The sequence below is a fragment of the Pecten maximus genome, chromosome 3 (assembly GCF_902652985.1).
Source record: "Pecten maximus chromosome 3, xPecMax1.1, whole genome shotgun sequence".
Classification (NCBI taxonomy): domain Eukaryota; kingdom Metazoa; phylum Mollusca; class Bivalvia; order Pectinida; family Pectinidae; genus Pecten; species Pecten maximus.
The window spans coordinates 41497338-41518834 of record NC_047017.1 but is presented as its reverse complement, the minus strand read 5'-3'; the positions used below and the strand labels follow the sequence as shown (position 1 = coordinate 41518834).

Sequence of the window (21497 nt, the reverse complement as noted above, 5' to 3'; positions counted from 1 at the left end):
ATATAAAACCTAGACAAGAATGAGGTCAGTCCAATGGAGACAAGCTAATATGGAAGCCCTGATCGGACATCTTAAGTTACCATTTTAATCTTAGTATGTATTAGTCACTTACATATTCCTGATATTGTATTACGTATTTGTTATTAATAATTACTAATACTGACGTATTTTATTGTAATAATTATTCATTATGTTACTTAATTATATTATAATATATATATCTATTTATATTAATCCTTTTGTGTTTATGTTCCGTTGTTAAGTACTTCCGGGTATTCAAATTGTCTGGACGCTATTTAAATTCTATTGACGATATTTGCTATTTTGCTTTACAGTTATTACTTACTTGTAAATACTGATTTGTTATTACTTGTTTGTAATTGGTAATGAAGCAGGCAACATCTGTTCAGTAAAATATCAAAATTTATAACAAATAAATAATAACAAATATGAAAAAAATAGTAACAAATACGTCCTAAGTAAAAAGGTCCCTCCTGGGGGTCCCTAAGGTAAAACTACTTATATCGGAGCAAAATTTGTTATAGTTTTTCGAATTGTTAATTCGTACATCGAATATCGCAGGTGAGTACAGTAATGAATGTTGGCTTCATACACCAAAATCAAATTTGCGGTCTAATTAATGGCATCAAATCACGTTACTTCGTTCGTTCTAATTAACCAATGTTTTACCGCTGAGGTACTGGGGGAATGATGTCGCTGACAAAGGTCAACCATTGGCCGGATCACTATATAACATTGATTCAATTTATGAAATCACAGCAATACCCACTGATATATACATCATTGCCAACTAAATCACGACATGGATCAAACGGACAACAGCAGTAAACTGTGTCACGCGGCGAAAATGTAATCATTGAAAATAAAGGTATGTTATTGAATTAATGTGACCTCCTCTTCCTGGTGTGGGCTCCTGGTGGATGTTGAGTGATTAGGTTATTTATAGTGAAAAATAGAAGAACACACAGCAAGAAGAAGTTAAATGATACATTATGTGGTAAACATAATGCCTTAAAATGGAATGATATAATGTAAGGAGGAAAGAGGATACCCAGTGTGGATGAGTGAGATGGTGCCTTGTAGGGAGGAATTAGAGTTAATCTTATATGACTTTAGTTTATTGCATTTATAATTTACTCTATTTTTCACTATATCGTACTTTGTGGGATCATTAACATAGGGTGGCTCTTTTGTATCCTAATATTACACGTCCCTATCAATTTCCTTACAGTCTATCATTGACATCATCTTATAGCATGAAAGCCTACTGACATATCACTCAGTTCTTACCTCCAATGATCATCATGAATATAGAAAACAGTTTCTCGTGTTCAGTTGCGGCTGCCACGTTGCCAAAGCCGACACCAGTCATGCATGACAACGTGAAATAGAGCGAGGTGAGATAGCGCATGCCCTTGCCTGGGCCCCCGGTGAGCATAGTTCTTGTAGTGGTGTTAGTCCATATAAAAGGTTCAAATGTGGTATTGGCTAGTGTAGAAAGCCAGCCATATTCCAAACCACTTTGAAGTTCTGTTAGGCCGATAGAATACCATATACAAGCAAACCAATGAGCAAACAGTATGAAAACAAGAATGAGCAAAACCAGCATGGCGGCTCCGTATTCTAAATAATGATCCAACTTTCGGACTACTCTCCCGAGCCTTAAGAGACGAACGACCTTTAACGCGCTGAACAGTGTGCTTATCCCCTGAAAAGAAGGAAAAGGCAACATGTAAAAACAATTACGACAAAAAGGTCACAACTTTTTTATGACGACAAATTCATCGATAAGAAAATTTACATTCCCTTTTTATGAACGTTTCTTTACGGGAATTTCGTTTTAAAAAATAGCAGAGAATATCGATATGCAAACAAACTAAAGCGATGAAATAATTCGATAATATAGATCTCCATCAAAACCGGTGTAAAAGTTCAAAGAGAATGAAATCAGGTGTTCCGGAATGGTAAATGTGTTCTGATTCAACTTCAGCACCTGTCATAACATGCCATCAGCCAAGTCACACCCTCAAAATGAGATATACATGAAGGATGGTGACAACGGAACCATCAGGTATATCAACACGCCAAGGGTCCCGTATGAGGGGCTTATACAGATATCATGGTTTCAAAAACAAGTATGCGAGGTTATGAACAATATCCGAACATTTTATGGTCAGTACCAGGGTCTGATTTGGAAATTATCTATTTCCGTGTAAAGGTATGAATTGTGACGTGTTTGCTGCCCGTTAAACGGCTATCATTTCCATTGATTTGAGATTGATTTATATGTTGTCTTTGAAGCAGAATACGCGTACTATTCTGGAACACCTGGTCTTGTATCGTTATTACTCTAAATTTGTTTATTTATTGTGTCATCATTTTATCAATTTTTAGAAACATTGTCGGGATGTTTCCTTGATGAATTTAACAAAAAATCAATTTGATCCATTCCTCATTTGCCTGAGTTGATCCTTCCTTTGCAGAATGATACTTTGGTAAATATTAATCATATATTAAAAAGAGGAAATAATCACTTGTCTATTTTTTGAATAGCTAGACTGTAGATCATATCCCTATCATACTTACGTCATCTACATATTGGAAGGCATTGAAGACGTCATACGGGAGACACGACAGCAGATCAATAACAAACCAGCTCTTTAAATAGTTCATACGAATAATTTTATGGTCGGAGATGATTTCACCACTAGGACCCACAAATGTCGTATGAAAATTAAGAATGATATCAACGAAAAACACAACATCGACGATACTGTCCAGGACGAGCAGTGGCACCTGGTCCATTGTCTTGTTTCTGAAGGCAGTGTTATACGGTACCGTGACCGCTGTATAAAATGTCAAGGTCAATATCATCCAGTCCCATATGGTTTTGAACAAGCAGTAATGCAGAATGATATGAGGCGGAGTCTTAGGTGCCTCAAGACGATACTGGGGCAGAACATCCGCGTTTAGGTTCATCATCTGAAAGTAGATATGCTTTATGTTTTATTTATTCCATGAAACAGATTTTACATTATAAAATTGTATTTGCACATCGTTATCATATCATTTCTAATAGTAAATCACTGACATTTGTCACGGGATTGCATTAATCTGAACAGGCCTTTGTTACCTCTTGTTAACGATGTTAAAAGAAAGACATCACAGTACTTACATTTGCGAGTTGTGATGGTTTTGAGTTGTCGAACTTTGTGTTGGGTATGTGTGATGAGAACTGGAGGAGTGTAGACTTGTTCCGCGTCACAGATCGAGCGAGGCGCGCGAATTTGCTCATACCCGCTGTATAAAAAAAACACAGAGAATATTTCTATATTTCTATTGTAGTATGACATTTAGAGAACCAGCTGAATTTTCTATTGTAGTGTAACATCTATGGAACTCCATACCAGCTGACGTTTTCTATTTACGTGGTACATATAGAGAACTCCATACCAGCTGCATTTTCTATTCAAGCGTTACATCTAGTGAACTCCATACCAGCTGACTTTTCTACTGTAGTGTTACATCTAGTGAACTTCATACCAGCTGATTTTTTGTATTGTCATGTTAATGTAGAGAACTTCATACAAGCTGACTTTTCTATTGTACCAGCTGGCTTTTTCTTTTAGTATAACATTTGGAGAACTCATGCTGACTTTTCTATTGTAGTGTAACATCTAGAAAGTTTAGTACACAATAAGAAGGTTGTATACTAGTTGGCATCTATTCTTTATCGTATGATAATTCTAGAGAGCTTTATAAAGGCCGATTAATATTAATTAATATTTCTATGATCAATCGAGAGAGGTATGTAATGGCTAGCGTATCGTATATGACTATGGTAAATATAGAGTATTTTATAATGAATGTAACTCTATGGATGTTTCTGTTCCTATGATAAATCTAGAGAGTTCAACAACATTTAGCTCCTATACATATGACAATAATGAAGAGTTCCAAAATGGTTGGATGATTTACACGAAGCCAGTCAATTTCCTTGTACCAGTATGCCACAACAAACCAGGAGTCCCACCACAATTATTGCCAATAAATTGAATTGATTCATAGGGGAATGTCCCGCTTACATAAGACCTGTATTTATGAAGCTTTACACCGCCCCTCCCAGTGGTAAAATACATATATGTTACCTCGATTATACCGTTTTGCTTTATTTTGAAATGTTTGCTCGGCGCACTTTCCCCCATAGAAATTAATTGTGTAAGAAATGCCTAGATTTCAGTTCCGGTGGTAAATCGTTCCGTACGGAATGGATCGGTTATATGCATGTCTGCCCTAGGTGATTAATCAGTTCGGGGTATCGTTATATAGGAATACGGCTATAATCGTCTCGTTTTCCTCTACAATAATTCATAAACGTCCTTTAATTCCTCGATAGAAATCCTAATCCATTATCCGTAGAGGGATGATCATTGAATCGCAGACCTAGCGTAAACGGTTTTGGATTGAAAATATTCTGTCCGACTATTTCCTGAGATTTCCAAAGACTTCAATCAGAATGACATGGATTCAGGATAAGGTGTTATTTTCAATCGCATGAATTAATGGTATGGCTGAGCGCCATACATGGAGTGCTCGATCATTGGTGGTGATGTATACATGCTACAATACTGAATGGCTTAACCAGCTTCGCAGTGGCGGTGTCGCCCACTAATACTCGCCCAGCAGTGGCAGTGTCGCTTAGTACTGTCCGACAAGCAACCACGGGGGCTGGTCGAGTTTGAAATAATCTCTGGTTGTCTCATATGAGGTCTGTGGCGTTGTCTTCTTCATTGGTTATAGTATAATGAATTGTTTAAGTGTTCAATGTGCAACTCTTCAAGCAGCAGTACAGGGTACTCAGAGAAAGGACTTATTTATTACCGTAAACAAACCAAAAGCTAATGTTTATGTCTGTCCAAATGTTGAAAAAAATGTCTCCTTCCTTACACAATATAATGCTTTGTTTGATGACTTTTAACATTAATTCTAACGATAATGTTTGCATTTGCTAAATGTGTCGGTTATGTTTTAATAACTCTTTATTTTAACAATTAGTGGATTTTTATATGACTTCCGAGTATCCCTTGAAATCAATGAATAGGCGGGTCTGTGTCTGACATACCAACGCGAGAAGGTACAAATGGAGTCGTCATACGTTGACCATAACTCAGACTGTGTTTCACTGTTGCGCTAGCCTTTTCAGACCTGTACTTTAGAGATTGATGGCTTAATATTTATTTGTCTAGCGTTCACAATAAGCTGTAATGTACCCACTGAGTACCCCGCGACCTGCAGAAGAATCCCGTTCCCAACTATCGCAATTTGGCACCAAGCGGAGGTGGCCAATCGATAAGGCGTCAATCGCCCGTGGTCACACGTAGCATATTGGAGGGTAGGACCCCGCAGGTCTATAATCGCCGTGTAATTTTAGTGTTTGCCAGGACTCGACACACCAGTAAAGGTCTAACAGGATTCCTTCCGTGGTAGACTTTTGCTACGCTAATCAACTGCAAGATATCCCTTATCGCTCCGTTGTTGGGCCGTAGTGTGTTACTATGTTGTAATTGTGCCTCTGTCAGCGTTTTATGTAGCAGGAAAGCATATTTGACTGGTATAACATCGTTCAAACATGCACACTATATGTAAACTTTGTTTCCAAAATGCAATTAAAAGCCGAATCCATACTCCTGACAAGAGAGATGGGGAACGATGGTGGTTCATTTATCACGATAAACTCGACAGGAACTTGCTGGCTAATCGCGGTACCGTTGGATGTACAGGGGACGCAGGGACATAGAGTAATGCTTACGTCTAGCTAGATAACAGACGGCACAATGCCAGCAAATACAAGATGGTAGTTCTCAGTACAATTGTGTTACTTAAAGACTTCACATATCAACTGTCACATCCTAACATAACAAATTGTTTCGAGGCGATTTTGTTCTGTAAGAAGTCATTTTTTTAAGAATCGATATTTTCTCATCTTCATGGTAAATACAAACTGTATGTTTGGTTATGTTTTAAAATGTACGTTCATCTTTGTTAATTCATCTTGTATAGCTTACCTTTGCCACCTTCCTCGTCGATTGGTTGTTTTAAAGCAGTTATGTCTTTGAATGTGCACAAGAAGAGTACGACCTGGTCCTTCTCGTTTTTGATTGGCGCAACGTGCAGCAGCAGCCATAGCGGTGTTCCTGTGGAGGGGGTATATAAAGATATAATGTTATATATATAACAGATTAATGGTCAGCTGAATTAAACATTGAATTATGTTATTGTTAATGATGCTACAGCACCGACAGTATACACTGCCTGTCACCAAAATGCATCATTTAAGGTTTAAAAATATCTAATTAACACAAAAAAAACCCATTAAAAATAAATAAATAAAATAATAACAGCAGCCTAAAATAGTTTGCTTATTAGCCTAAAGTTGCATACCAAATTTAGAGGTCGAGTAAGATAGAATTTCGTCGAGATTTAATAAAGTATTCACATGGAATTTAAAAGGGAAAAAGTAGCGTAACCTTATGATGGTTATAAATTACGTAAAGTATACAATTTTTTATATTGTGTAATAATATCAACAGACTATTATTGTTTTCAATCGATCATAATTACTCTTTTGTCGACGATGTCGCATCTTAAAGCGTTTTAAATCTTATCAAGAGAATAAGGAACCTTATTACGACAGTTGGTTTGTTGTTACGTAACATCTGAAATTATCTATCTGGATATTGGAAAGAGCTGAAAACTAAGTCGACACCAATTAAGATACACAAAAATGTTATTCTTGAGTTAATGGACGAGTTAATGCAGAGGTTAGAGCAATGGATCTCCACAATGCATTGGACTAAAGAAAGATTATCCAACTCCTTTATTTAAGGAATTAATCTTGGTTTTTTGGATTTCCTGTGGGATCAGTTGGGTAGGGTTAAAGACAAATTTTATAAACTGTGAAGTTCAAGACAAACTCAGTTCCTCACCAAATGGGATCAACTGAAGCATCGTTCTATTTTTGTTTCAAGTAAACCTATTTGTCAATACCTTGAACATGTGTGAACCAGTCTACGCACACTTAATACTGGAACCTGTCCTATACACAGGCATGTTCTTATTTTCATTATAATTTTAGAGGGATTGTATTTCCTTGTGTAAGATACATGTATTTTCCAAGATACAATATAATCGTCAAAAATATCCTTTATGAAAATAAAATAAATAGAAAACAAATTGTGGTCGAAATTCAGCCATCGAATAGATAACATTTACATTTAACTGGTACACATCAGGGCAAGTGAAATATACACAACTGGAAAGCTTGAAACATAAATTGAAATTAGTGAACTAACTGTTCCTTCTGTCGATTTAATGGTGAAATGAATATAGTTGGCCTTGAGACAAACCAAATGAATAACGAAGCAGCTCATGTTGAAATTGTCTAAAAAAAAAAAGCGAAGTTCATCACCCAAGGTGATCGAGTAAAGCAATAGTTTTGCCCTTGTATTTCAATTGAACCGTTTGTACACACTAAAAACGTAAGTTTGCCAGTCTATCATCATTACACGGAATTGACTATAAAATATTTCCCAGTCATAGTGAATTGTTCCACTAACCCACTGACATTTTGCCAGTAGGTAAATGTAAACCTATATGTGACCTACTTTAATATTGGTGTCATAAACATAACAGGTTTTTCCTTATAAAACACATGTTTAGAGTGTTTATGAATTTAATTAATAAAAGTATACCATAAGGGAACAATCATAGTTGGCTAGTTATTTCAAAATTTCCATTGTTTTGGTTGGAAAAATAAATGAAATAATATACATTCTAAGCTATAATCATATTTAAAAAGCATAGTAATAGTACTTCATTTCTTAGGTGATTATATTATTCAAATTTTACTAAAGTATAACCAGAACCGCTATCCTGGTAGCACAAACACAAGTTAACATCTGAAAAAATTTAGAATGGTATGTTCTTAGGTAAACAAGTGATAATTTAAAACAAAACATAGTAAGTTGATGCATAAACTACAGCAATATAACCATTTTGCGCTCTACCCTGTACAATGAAATCAGCATTTTATCCATCTGACCCTCTAGTACTACGTCGGAAGTTTTTGGTGGCTCTACAACTACTTATATATTTTAAAACATACCAAACCAGACTCCAATTACAAAAGTAGCTTTAGAAATGTCTAAATGGGTAACTTTTCCCCAGGGAATTAACAAATGGCAGGATGCGATCCCCAGTAATTGTGGCAAGATACATGATTCAGTACTTTTTTGAGCTACTACAAAACCCTATGGCTGCAAACTAGCAGATGTGATGGCAATAAATCCGAAATCTACAGGTGCCTTTAAAGTCATAGTATCATAATACATAACAAAAATATTGCATGCAAGATGCTTGCAAGTGATGGTTGTGTTCTGAAACATAAATGATCTATACGGTTAATAGATCTAGCTTGAATCTTTTCGATGTCTGGACTATTTGATTTCTGAATGGAGGGCGAAGAATCAGGGTGGAAAATCTTTAACATAATCGAGGTGAATGGACTTCGAAACAACGAGGCTAAGAGTTAATCCGATGAAAAGATGAAAGAGCCATATATAATGGAATTTCTCAATCAATACGAGGAGACACTCATCAATATCCTACAACTGAAAGGTGGGGAAAACCACGCGAAAGTAAGGGTGTCTGTAGGAAAACACAAAACAGTAGCGAAACCCTTCCCTTGTTTTTAATAATATATACATCAACCTCCGAAAGCTAAAATACAGAAGATAGTCAGGGAAACGAAGGCGAAAAAATAATGAAATAAATTCACATTTCACTCTAAGGGCAGATAATTTTGAGCAGCATACTTTGCGCCTGCCTTGCAAAGATATAACTTAAAAATTGTATAATCCGACCCGTCGAAATAGAGGAGTTTGTCAGGATCGCCCAAACGTATAAACGCGGAGGGAAGGATGGGATAGGTCATCGGATAAGAAAAACAATAATTGACAAAGACATGTCCTGAGCCTTTAGAAATCCCCCTCCTTCGACTTTCCAAGCAAATCTTGGTGACAGATTGACGGCCAGTGTAACTACGTTACATCAGCGTGTGGGTTACAACAGTGTGTGTTTCAGGGGTCACATAGAACAAAACCAGACAAGATGTCTACCTATACTCATAGGTGTTTATCATGTTTTCTGTTGTTGAAGCCACTAAAATGCAAGTATGAAGGTTCGTCGCTAAAACTTTCTCTGACATTCTCGTAGGAGGCAATCGCAAATGACCTTTTCGGGTAAGTCAAGAATGTATAGATAAATTATGTTACAATATGATGGTGTGAAATGGACGTTTGCCGCCAGCGCTACATTTAGACCTATCATTTAGGCCGTTTCAATCAAAGGTCAGTTATGCTAACGAGGTAAATCTCTGATGGCAGATGTACGAAGCCGAAGAAGAGCTGGTCTTTCTTAAAACAAAGGTGACATTTATCAACGCTCAAAAGATAGTACGCGGGAGTTTTCTTAATACAATGGTTGTGATGGATGGAACGATATATCTGTCGTGCACAATATTGACGTGTGTAACATGTGGAAGGTTGAAAACGAGAGGGCATGACAAGCACTACTTTAAATGGCTTTAATGGTCAAAGAAATGCGGAGATTCGCATAGATGAAACCGATTTGTATAATGATATAGATCATTCTGATACAGAGAGAATTAGTAAAAAGACAGGAGATATAATATGTTTTGCTCACTAGAACCAGATATCATGCGTCTTTCCATAATTTGTTTTGATAGTAAATTCAAATCAAATTTCTGAATATATCACTGAAAAAATGCAATAACTGATTGATTGATAGATAGCAATATATACAAATCACTTTACCTCGAAATGTCTTCGACAGTTTACGTTATGCATGCCAAACCAAAAGAACGATTTAATCAGTACTGCTCTTTATAGGAACTTGTTTTAAAATTTTGAACTTTGTTGACCAATAAGTAGATAAGTGTATACCCTATATATAGATAGTGTTTTGTCGATATTTGGCACTCTTGAGAAAATTGTTGATACTTTCATTCGTGAAAAATGATATGATATTCAAGTGTATGAGGCAAAACATACAAGAGTATGTATGAATAGTCAATAATAATTCAAGTCACACATCGTTGAAACACGAGTGTCGTTATTAAAATGGCCTGTAAACAAAAGATGTTATAAGAAAACTTACTATTTTTCTTGTATAATAGAATTTCCACTTGTTCTTGTTCCACACCCTCAAAAGATTGTTCTATTTTTAGAACAGTGTCCTGGTCCGTTAGATCACCGTACATAAAACTACACGTGCAACTTTTTTGCATCACTTCCGCTCGGTTATATCCGGAGAGTTTACAGAACCCGTCGTTACAATATACTATAGGGTACTCCACGATCCGTGCGTTGGCCAGCAGGAAGCTGCTATCTGTAATTAAATAATAAAAATAAAATTTGAAAGAAATCAGTCAAGAATGAAATTTTATATTATTGTACACTATAAATTTTATAAAATACTTACTTATGGCATACACGTAATAATAAACACATGCCATAAACAGGGATCATTATAGGAAGCATATTGTTGCAAAATACCTGATAAACTGCACAATTGGTGTTTTATAATGCTGTTGGGGGTTGCCTAGATGTTCTGAAGTGGTAAAGGTTTTGTTGTCTTTTTTTTGCGTAAGATTTGACATTGTATACCATCCGAGTCTACATTTGATAAATTGTCATTGGAAGTTGCAGTTCAAACTAATATCCCTGATAACTTGCAAATAAAAGTCAATAACACAGTAACACACGTCAATATTATTGTCAATGACAGTTACATCGTGCCAAACTATATTCCTGGTAATTGCAAATTGCCAATTACAGATAAATGTATAACTGGGTCAGGACTTCGTTACTGATTATGAAACTAGGAACAAAATGACACTTTTCTGTATGTTAAGAAAATGGCAATTGGCAATGTCACTCACATTCCTAGAATTAACAAAACTAAAACATCTATTTCACAAGTTATTTTTTTAATTTTACCATTTTATATTCAGTATGTCTGTGGTCACATACAATACATTATTAAAACTTATTTTTTTACAAAGAATTAAAATTAAATTTCGAAAGACTTATTTGTCAAATAAACCGTACAATTCGAATTTAAAGACAACACCTCATTGCAAAACAATACATTTCGTGAATCACAAAAATCATAATCATAAAAATACACATTTACAGGTACAGCATAAGGAAGACTTATTTCATCGCAAAAAAAGACTGAAGCATGTACGCACAGGCATCTGGTCGGAATTCCTGTACCAACAATTGCTGTAACAACTAATACCAAAAATTGCTGTAACAACTAATACCAACAATTGCTGTAATGAATTCATAATAACACATGTTACCATGTCACAAGGAACAATGATTTAAAGAACTCGACAACCAAGCCGTTTTTACATTTTCAAACAACCATTTTTGTCAGTATATTATCAAAGTATTCTAATAAAAATGTTAATCAAATCAGCTGAAAATAGTCTATCAACTGAAACATGCAATTATTTTTACGCTGCAAAAAGTGTTTCTTTTACTCACAAACAATAAAAAAGTTAATCAACATATACAGTTAAACTTTTAACAACCTACATAGCAAAAGAAACCAAGTATTTTGTTATTTTTTCTGTTTGGGGAACTTTACGAGACCAATGAATGCTTCTCCCGCACGATGTTTGCGACCAAACAAATCGTTTCTCGTTCTTGTTAATTTTACTATCCTTTGTCATAACTTTGTGATCACAAGACAACAAAAGAAACTTTACGTGTTTAACTCTTGGATAAAAAAAAACCAACACCATTTAATATTGAAAACAAAGATTTCTTAATTAAATTGATATGGTTCACAAGGTTGGTAGACCCTATTAACGTTGATTAATTTGCACCTATTGATTGGTGAAGGTACAACCAATTGGATGTTTATTTACATTAATACTGTAACGACCTAGATTAATACTGTTTTATAACACCTTGTGGATAGGTAATAGTGACGTGTATGTCATCGTATTTATGAACGTAGGCTAGTATCAAAACGGCTCTCCTGTTTTATATTAACGCGCGATTAATGCATGAAATGTTTGCTTTTCATTCCCACTCATATGATTTCGCCCTTAATTCATCAAGTGTTGCTAGGTAACTAAAATATGTAATGTGAAGCTGATTATGTTTTTTCTTAATCTATTATTCTCGTCCACGACGTCTACCTCAGGCCATTGTGCTTCTATAATCTACAACGCCAGCGATAGCGGCAAAGTAATGGCTTTTGATATTAACGTAAAAGATCATATGTACATTGTAATGTGCATCAGTAGCAAACGCGCAGTGTGTGGTAAAAACACCGGCCGTTTATACAATCTTGGCACGTCAATTACATAGCATAAGTCTGGACGTGTGTCCTGGAACTAAGGCGGATATAGTTACGGGGACAACGGCCGTGTCGTGCTAATCTTGGCGTGCTTTTATCGCATGGCGTTAACGTTGCTACCGTAATATGAATCGCCTCTACCTGCCGCTGTCCCAAGTGAGTGGACGAGCGTAGAGTAGGGAAATCATTTGCAAGAACCGTAACCGTAACCAGAACAGTTATTATGTCCTCGGTTTCATGAAATAATGTTTTCATAACATAATGAAGAGTAAAATCTTACAAAGTCATCAAGACAATACGATGTCGTTTGTTATATTGATGTACTCGGCTAGTCGTAATGTAATACGGTGCTTTAAGATTAAACTGGGTCACAAGGCCTTCATAGAACCATTAAATTCTCATTTTATAGTTTGTCACATACCGACGTATTCATCGGATTATTTTATTTGACAATATCGATAGTATCAATGACTACCTTGTAGCCATCTGCTATTGATCCACCACAAATGGCACAATACACACTGTCGACTTTGACATCATGACAGAGAAATTAAACACCTCTACAGACTTTGACATAGACACAATGACACTGGACTATATCCTCTACAGACATAGACACAATGACACTGGACTATATCCTCTACAGACATAGACACAATGACACTGGACTATATCCTCTACAGACTTTGACATAGACACAATGACACTGGACTATATCCTCTACAGTCATAGACACAATGACACTGGACTATATCCTCTACAGACATCGACACAATGACACTGGACTATATACTCTACAGACATAGACACAATGACACTGGACTATATCCTCTACAGACATAGACACAATGACACTGGACTATATCCTCTACAGACATAGACACAATGACACTGGACTATATCCTCTACAGACTTTGACATAGACACAATGACACTGGACTATATCCTCTACAGACATAGACACAATGACTCTGGACTATATCCTCTACAGACTTTGACATAGACACAATGACACTGGACTATATCCTCTACAGACATAGACACAATGACACTGGACTATATCCTCTACAGACATAGACACAATGACACTGGACTATATCCTCTACAGACATAGACTCAATGACACTGGACTCTATCCTCTACAGACTTTGACATAGACACAATGACACTGGACTATATCCTCTACAGACTTCAGACTAGACGTTATACGTTGGCGTAAATAGAGCTTCATACACTATGGTTAACCAGATGACTATTCATTACGCGGTAATCAATATTAGCAAACATATAACACTACAGGTAAAATGATCTATACATTTACCTTTTGAATATACCTGTACTGTATAAAATCTTATATTACAATGACATAACAGACAAACTACAATATTAAAATGTTGGACATACACGTTCTCTAGTATACCTTAATAGACTATTACATAGATATATAATATATAACAATGGTGTAGGTTGTTGTATATCAAACACATACTAGTGTATATCTCAATGTAAACCTAAATACAAAGTAAATACATACGTTGTATAATATCGATATCATATCAGTATCAGACATCAGTTTTGAAAAATACATATCCATGATCGTTACCACATTCATTAACATATAAGTGAACCATCCAGAACTAAGATAAGTAACTATTTAGGTAATACACTGCTGTTGTTTTTTCCCTTATTTCAAATGTGCAGATTAATCAATTATAGAATCTTCTTAAATGGTTTAAACCTGTATTATAACAGCAAATAATATACAAACATGTTTTCTATAACCCTAAGGGATTGTTTTCATCCTTTCATCAAGAGAAAACATCTTTTATTTTACAAATTATGGAGCCTTATATCTGTTTCTTGTCCTGCATTGAGTATAGGAATTAAACTCCATAGTGTTTAGATGTGTGCAGTTTTATCAAATTTATCAATATATCTTGATAGTGTTTTTATGTTGTATACTTGTACCTGGTATTATATATAAATCTTCTCCGTGTTTATACATATTCCATTGTAATAGTGTAATTGTAAATGTATAATTAGACAAGGATCCAATAAGTTGTAATAACTTATGCCTAACTCTTTGTTAAAATTAATTATGGCAATAAAATATGTCTACAGTTTCTCAAAAGACGCAGAAGACGGTAACTCTCTCGGACCTCATGATCGTATCATCCTGGTCCTTTGTCAACGGTATCCCTGTAAGTCTATATTTTTTTCGTGTTTATCCTCGTTTTGTTGAATCTGAGTTAGAATTACAATGTTGTTAAATTTTGATATTCCCTGCTGTTCTTAGACATCGACATTTGATGTCAGAACATATCTATACCAATTATATAAATCATGTTTGTAAGATAAATATGTCAACACAAAAGAAAGATTATATGTGGGAGTTTATAGATAGGATACTTATTATGTTATGTTATATGAATGAGACGATGAATTTCATTTGATTTTAATGACCTTCTACTCTGCCATATAATGATAGCTGTATGCCAGCTGTTCTACAGCAATGATACCCAACACAAATCAATAATGGAAGCTATATATATATTGTATGGTAAATGATTCGAGAAAATACAACTTCATAATACAGTTCTCTGCTAATTTTCTTCTAATATATACACATATGTTTGTACTCCACAAGTGTCTACATTACATTATCAGTGTCATTTAGGTTTCTCTTCACACATTCCTTGTCAGTGTAAGTTCACCCACAATACAGAATGATTCAGCAGATAGTTTGAGGTGGCCAGGTAAATGTCTAAATCCATGAACATAACATATTATACTGTCTATTTATAACACCGACTTAACATGGGTCTACATAAAGTATCAAACAACATTATAACGGTCTTAATACCATGATTGGATTTTGGGTCAAAATTATCTGAACATTATAAAAACACATTACCAGCAAGATAACAAACTTGATATTTATCTTAATATTATAGAACCACATAACAAGTTAAGTAACCAAATGTATATGTCTAAAATTTATAAAAACATATAACAAGTTAAGTAACAACCTTATGTATAAATATGTATCTAAACAATATAGAAGGACAATGGTTAAGCTGTGTTAAAGATGTCGACCTTTATCGAGTTTTTGGTCGCCTCCCTGGCGAGTCTAGATGGAGGAACAGCTGTACGACACAGTTCATTTGGCTCTGTTGTATCTTACTCTCAATTGGCTTTGAAAGGTACTTGAGTCTAAAATATTTTGTTCTTTTGCTCAATTTTTCGGTGAACTTTATCACAAGGTTTTGAAAGTCAACCAGTACACGATGGTTAAAAAGCATTGTTTTCCATATACATTTTGTACGTAAATACTAAATATAAAAAAAACGATGTTTTTAGTTAACCTAAGTCAGGGACCAACTACAAAAGTTTATGAACAAGATTTGATAGGTCTGCCTTTAAGACTAGTTATTGTTTACTGAAAACTACCCTTTGGTATTGCAGATGGAACATTTCTTGAGGTGAAATATAATTTACAAACTCTGTTTAATGTTTTAGTGAGTGACGAACAAATCTCGCTTGTCAGTATCATAAGTGACAGACTTAACTCACACCAATGTAATACTCAACACCGTAATTGTTAACAAGGATAAAACCTTTCTGTGATTGAAGCGAAAATGAATTACTGTGTATTGATAATACATGTAAGTCTAATGTATTAGAATTATTTTATAATTATTAATTGAATGCAAATAAAAGATATACCAAAATTACTTTAGTTACAATCAGGTTTTTTTTTTCTTTTTGAAAGCCGCTAGTATGTCGGTCCGTGAGTTTTTTCTCCTATATTTATACCCAATCAATCATATTAAAAGCTGTATGTGTTATCCTTTTAATTGACACATATAGGTATGTAACTACTGATAAACAGTTCAGATCATTTCTAAAAGTACTAGAACTCAATACCATTTGAATACACACACAATTTAATAAATAAAAGCATATGCATGTGACAAATATGAACAACTGGTGATTTATTTAACCATGACAATCAGTTAGGTCGTTTTAATGGCAGAGCGTGACTCTTAAGACGCGGCCTTATTTAAACGAAGATTGGTGAAACGCCTTAACACATTATTCTGCAGTAAAAGTTCTTCTCAGGTTCTTCGCGTTCTGTTAGCATGCGGGCGGTCGTGTCCCCGCTGGTATCCGCTCTAAAGTCCACCACTGTAATCACATAATGAACCCGGTGTTATACAACAAAGGCCACCTGAGATCTGTTTTAACCGAAATAGTAAACAAGTCGGAATTATTAATGACGACCACCTTTCATTAGTACAGAAGTGACATTCTCGTGTCAGTTGACCTTTGTAATGACTGCTTTAACCAGAAAGGATTATTTAATCAACCTTGAAAAGTAATCTAAAATACCACACTGACGGTTTACTGCAAATCTTTGTCGTTCTTTGTCTTGATTTCCAACATGGCACGTCGACCCACTCCGTGTTCACCTATAATTGACTTTGATGACAAGATATGAGCGTTCTCGTAGTCCATATAAGAACATTTTGGTTAACCCAGGGGGTACAAAGGAAATACTAGAGTGTGTTCGTTTATGTCGGTATCACAGGCAAAAGCGTCAATCTCGGGGTCAGTTACAGGGTCGCGAACAACTCTAAAGGGATACAGTCACGTACAAAGCGTTTCACTGATACAGATTATGTCATTATTTTGAAAATAAATTGAATACAAATTGTCTTTCATACTATGGTGTGTTAAATTTTAATTTAAACACATTCGGTGTGGATGTTGAGACGATCGGTATATTACATAACTTTGTATACAAGAAATACAGTAAAAATAATGGCATTGTTGTTCATATCGATCTACAAATAACTGATATAAACATTCCGCGTGCCATTTTCATATCGGATGTTATATCACGGCATCGCGTGTAAACAAACCATGGTTACCACGCTGATGACTTAGATGGACCATTAACGTTAGATGGACTCGACTCCATAATTCATAATTATCACACTGTTAGAGCAAGTATTCAACTGGACAATGGACTCTAATGATGCTCCTATCACTTTCTATTGAACACATAGACTTTAAGCAATGGTACCGCTGTGTGTAAACACGTGAATCACATGACTAACCAAAGGAACAGGGCTACCATTCTAACAAACCAATGTCAAAACAAAACCGTCAATACTCCGCTGTTAAGGTCAACTGTGGGAATTACGCTTACTTTGGAATGTTTGCGGTAAAAATCATTTAGCTATGGATCAATATGGGCCCAGATTTACTAATAGAAGTGTAATTATACAGTCTATACGGTTTTCTCCTCATACTTCCTTTTCCTCCCTTATTTATGCCCAATGTCTCTAGGTCGCCTATTATTTTCCCTCTTTTGTTTTTGTCTCTCGCACGCCTATTCTTTACCTCTTTTGTTTATGTCTCTGGGTTGCCTATTCTTTTCCTTCTTTTGTTTATGTCTCTGGGTCGCCTATTCTTTTCCTTCTTTTGTTTATGTCTCTGGGTCGCCTATTCTTTTCCCTCTTTTGTTTATGTCTCTGGGTCGCCTATTCTTTTCCCTCTTTTGTTTATGTCTCTGGGTCGCCTATTCTTTACCCTTTTGTTTATGTCTCTGGGTCGCCTATTCTTTTCCCTCTTTTGTTTATGTCTCTGGGTCGCCTATTCTTTTCCTTCTTTTGTTTATGTCTCTGGGTCGCCTATTCTTTTCCCTCTTTTGTTTATGTCTCTGGGTCGCCTATTCTTTACCCTTTGTTTATGTCTCTGGGTCGCCTATTCTTTTCCCTCTTTTGTTTTTGTCTCTCGCACACCTATTCTTTTTCCTTCTTTTGTTTATGTCTCTCGCACGCCATTTCTCTACCCTTTTGTTTATGTCTCTCGCACGCCATTTCTCTACCCCTTTTGATAATGTCTTTGCACGCCTTTACTTTGCCCATTTTTTTGTCTTTCGCACACCTATTCTCTACCCCCTTAAATTGTTAATGTCTCTCGCACGCCATTTCTCTCTATCCTCTTTGTTTATGTCTCTCGCACGACAATTCTTTACCGCTTTTGTTTACCCTTTTTGTTTAGAGCTTACGAGTATATGCTGATCTGTAAACTTACTTCGCCATATTCCTTTAGAGGTGGCATTCACCCAGCACACCACTGTAGTACACTAGATATAGTGTGTACATGAGATAGACATTATGATCAATGAATATATAGATCATAGCAGCATTGGATCGATATGCGATAACCGTTAAACGACTAAATCAACCCGATAGATCCGCCTGGCCGGGGGTGTCATGGCGGCGGACAAACACGGATGGGTAAATCGATATTACGAAATGTCAAGTGGGATAAAACAGATGAAAGGAGAACCACACTTCTTTTATATGGAGCGGTTCCTGGCATGCCTATATCAATTATCGGAAAGTTCAGACTAGGTATGTCTTTCAACTGGAGATAAACAAAACAAAGCGACGGGATCGATGTGGAAACAACATAGGGACACAGAAGAGTGAAGAACTAGATTATCGCTGTTTACCGTGTTGTGTGAGGGAAAGGGTACGACTTGGTAACTAAGTACTACGTCAAGTTGTAAAAACCATCCGGAACAGGATGTTATGGAAACAGTATGTTCGCAGTTTTTGTCCATGGAAACTCTTCCATTTTTCTTTGTCATTTTATTATTCAGACTCTTCAACATCAGGCGCTTACCTCGATCTTTACTTACAGCGTAACCAATAGGGACAGCTTTCAACTAATCTGTATTATAAGCATGATGATTTCAATTTCTCTATGGTTAATTATTTCTGGGCAGATGTAGCAAAACGCCTGCATCTCCTACCTACGGTGTTTACATGTCCCAGATATCCAATGTTACCATTATCACGACTTACGTGACAGATATCCAATGTGACCATTATCACGACTTACGTGACAGATATCCAATGTTACCATTATCACGACTTACGTGACAGATATCCAATGTTACCATTATCACGCCTTACATGACAGATATTGACTACTGAAGAGACAATGAACAACACGGGGTTCCGAGAGATACGGGTTGATGAAGACCATGACGTCATGATCTTATCTGGAGGAAATTTTCTAATTTTTGTATGAATTCGGACGTGTTCAATACTTTTTGATATGCCTAGTGATTCAATTGTCATCACCTTAATTATCATTTCATTTTGAGCATGTGACTTTACCTGGATTAATTTGACCTAGATTTGTATGGCTGGTTTCGTCGTGTAAGCCGAAGACGCTTCTGGCGGTTTTGTTCTCCTTACACTCTTTCAAGGGTCTCCTCGATCAAAATTTATTTATTGTTATTTTCTCCTCGTTTTATCAATTTTGAACTCGAATTCTCTGTTGTTTCTACTTGGTTAGGAGAGACATGACATATGTTTTGAATTTTCGGATTTGGGAGAAAATATTTCATTTTTGAAATTGCTAAGTGCCAAGAGTAGGCTGTCTGGCAATCTGTCCATCGATATTGCCTCATAATTCTCACCCCATAACGACTTGGATGATGTGTCCACATACCATACCATGCACCGACTAAGAATCTGCGACTGATATAATCGAGCCATTGATGGTAGCCGGTTAACCAAGTGTACTAAGTCGCTCTACTAAGACAATACCTGTCACACTCTTTCATCATTGATTTACTACAGCACCATATTTGTGTTGGACTTAGGTTCAATTCAAACTGTGAATGGAGACGGTGTGTATAGTATAGCATAAACTTGATACATGTCATTGGGGAGGTAGATAACACTACACTTAGTCAATAGATTTCAGCGGAAAGGGGTTCATACTTTGCTCAAAGAGGCAAGAAAATAAATTGAATGTGAGATCCAAAAAAGTACCTGTATTTAATCATCGGGGCTTATTGAGAGCTAGTGAATGGTTTTAATTGTGAGTATGAATTGAGGCAATATGGAGAGTAAAAAGTCTGTCTAATGTTAATTCACTAAAAAATACTAGAAGTCATTCACCACTATGCACTAATGCTAGCATGCCAATGACTAAACAGCAAGGTCTCTTGACCTCTGAAATAGATCTTGTGGGATTGTGGAATCTTATTTTGTAGAAGAATGTTGGCTAAGCCATTGTCTATTATCCCTTAACATAACACTGTGTTTGTATCAATAACGAAAGCTGATCGAACAGGGAACGACGCAGCAGACGAACCTTCCTTCTGAAACTTACTGTTTGATAGAAATAGGGTACAAAGCCGAATATATGTTTAAAAGATCAATTTATAAATTCAACTTTGTTAAAAAATAAATTTGCCGAAAAAATAAGCCAAAGAAGTTTGCTCAAATACATTCTAGGTAAGTTTCTTCCAACAAGAAACCGTTATTCCCTTGGCTCAGACAATACCAATAAGTAGGTGGATGCATCGGAAAACAATCAGTGGTAACCGTTGAGTATGATGAATTTCTAAACAAATAATAAAACTGTTCTGACAATGCTCCTAAATCGGTCTACAGACAGGAGAATTCTCTAATTCTTATCTCCGAGGTTCTCCAGAGATTTTTATGTCGTATTTTCAAATATATCGTATTTCAGAGACAGAAGTTTTAGTATAAGCTATTCGCTAGCAGATATTTTATCGGCAACATAACAGTTCCAATTGAGTTATATATAGCTCTGTAGAGTTCAAATATAAACCACGTTTTAAAGAGCTTTACACGCCGTAATAAAACGAGCCCTCAGAACGTCTGTTCCACGATATCTGAAAAGGAGGCTCCGCAATACGCATGCGTGCCCAAGGATGTGTCATAAAACAGACCAAAGTCAATGCAATGGACAAATTACGTACCACCGCTGTAACGAGCAACAAGACGGCGTGACGGACATATATGAAACGCCATATCTGTCACCTTTAACATGAAAATACTGTGAGGGATAGAAATCATCTTTATATTATATGATTTCATCAATATATTATTTGATTCCATCGATATATATAATTTGATTCCATCAACATATTATTTGATTCAATCAACATATTATTT

At 35.8% G+C, this 21497-nt stretch overlaps 1 protein-coding gene across 1 annotated transcript in view; it reads right to left on the bottom strand.

Annotated features, from left to right (window-relative positions):
• The window catches only part of LOC117324204 (potassium voltage-gated channel subfamily H member 1-like), a 78585-nt gene that overhangs the window by 12602 nt on the left and 44486 nt on the right, over positions 1-21497 (bottom strand). Inside the window, exons 2-6 of the mRNA XM_033879945.1 lie at positions 10258-10488; positions 6087-6215; positions 3197-3321; positions 2608-3003; positions 1312-1729 (exon numbers count right to left, since the gene is read on the bottom strand). Of these exons, the coding sequence (XP_033735836.1) occupies positions 1312-1729; positions 2608-3003; positions 3197-3321; positions 6087-6215; positions 10258-10488 (1299 nt within the window). The remainder of the gene's footprint in view (positions 1-1311; positions 1730-2607; positions 3004-3196; positions 3322-6086; positions 6216-10257; positions 10489-21497) is intronic.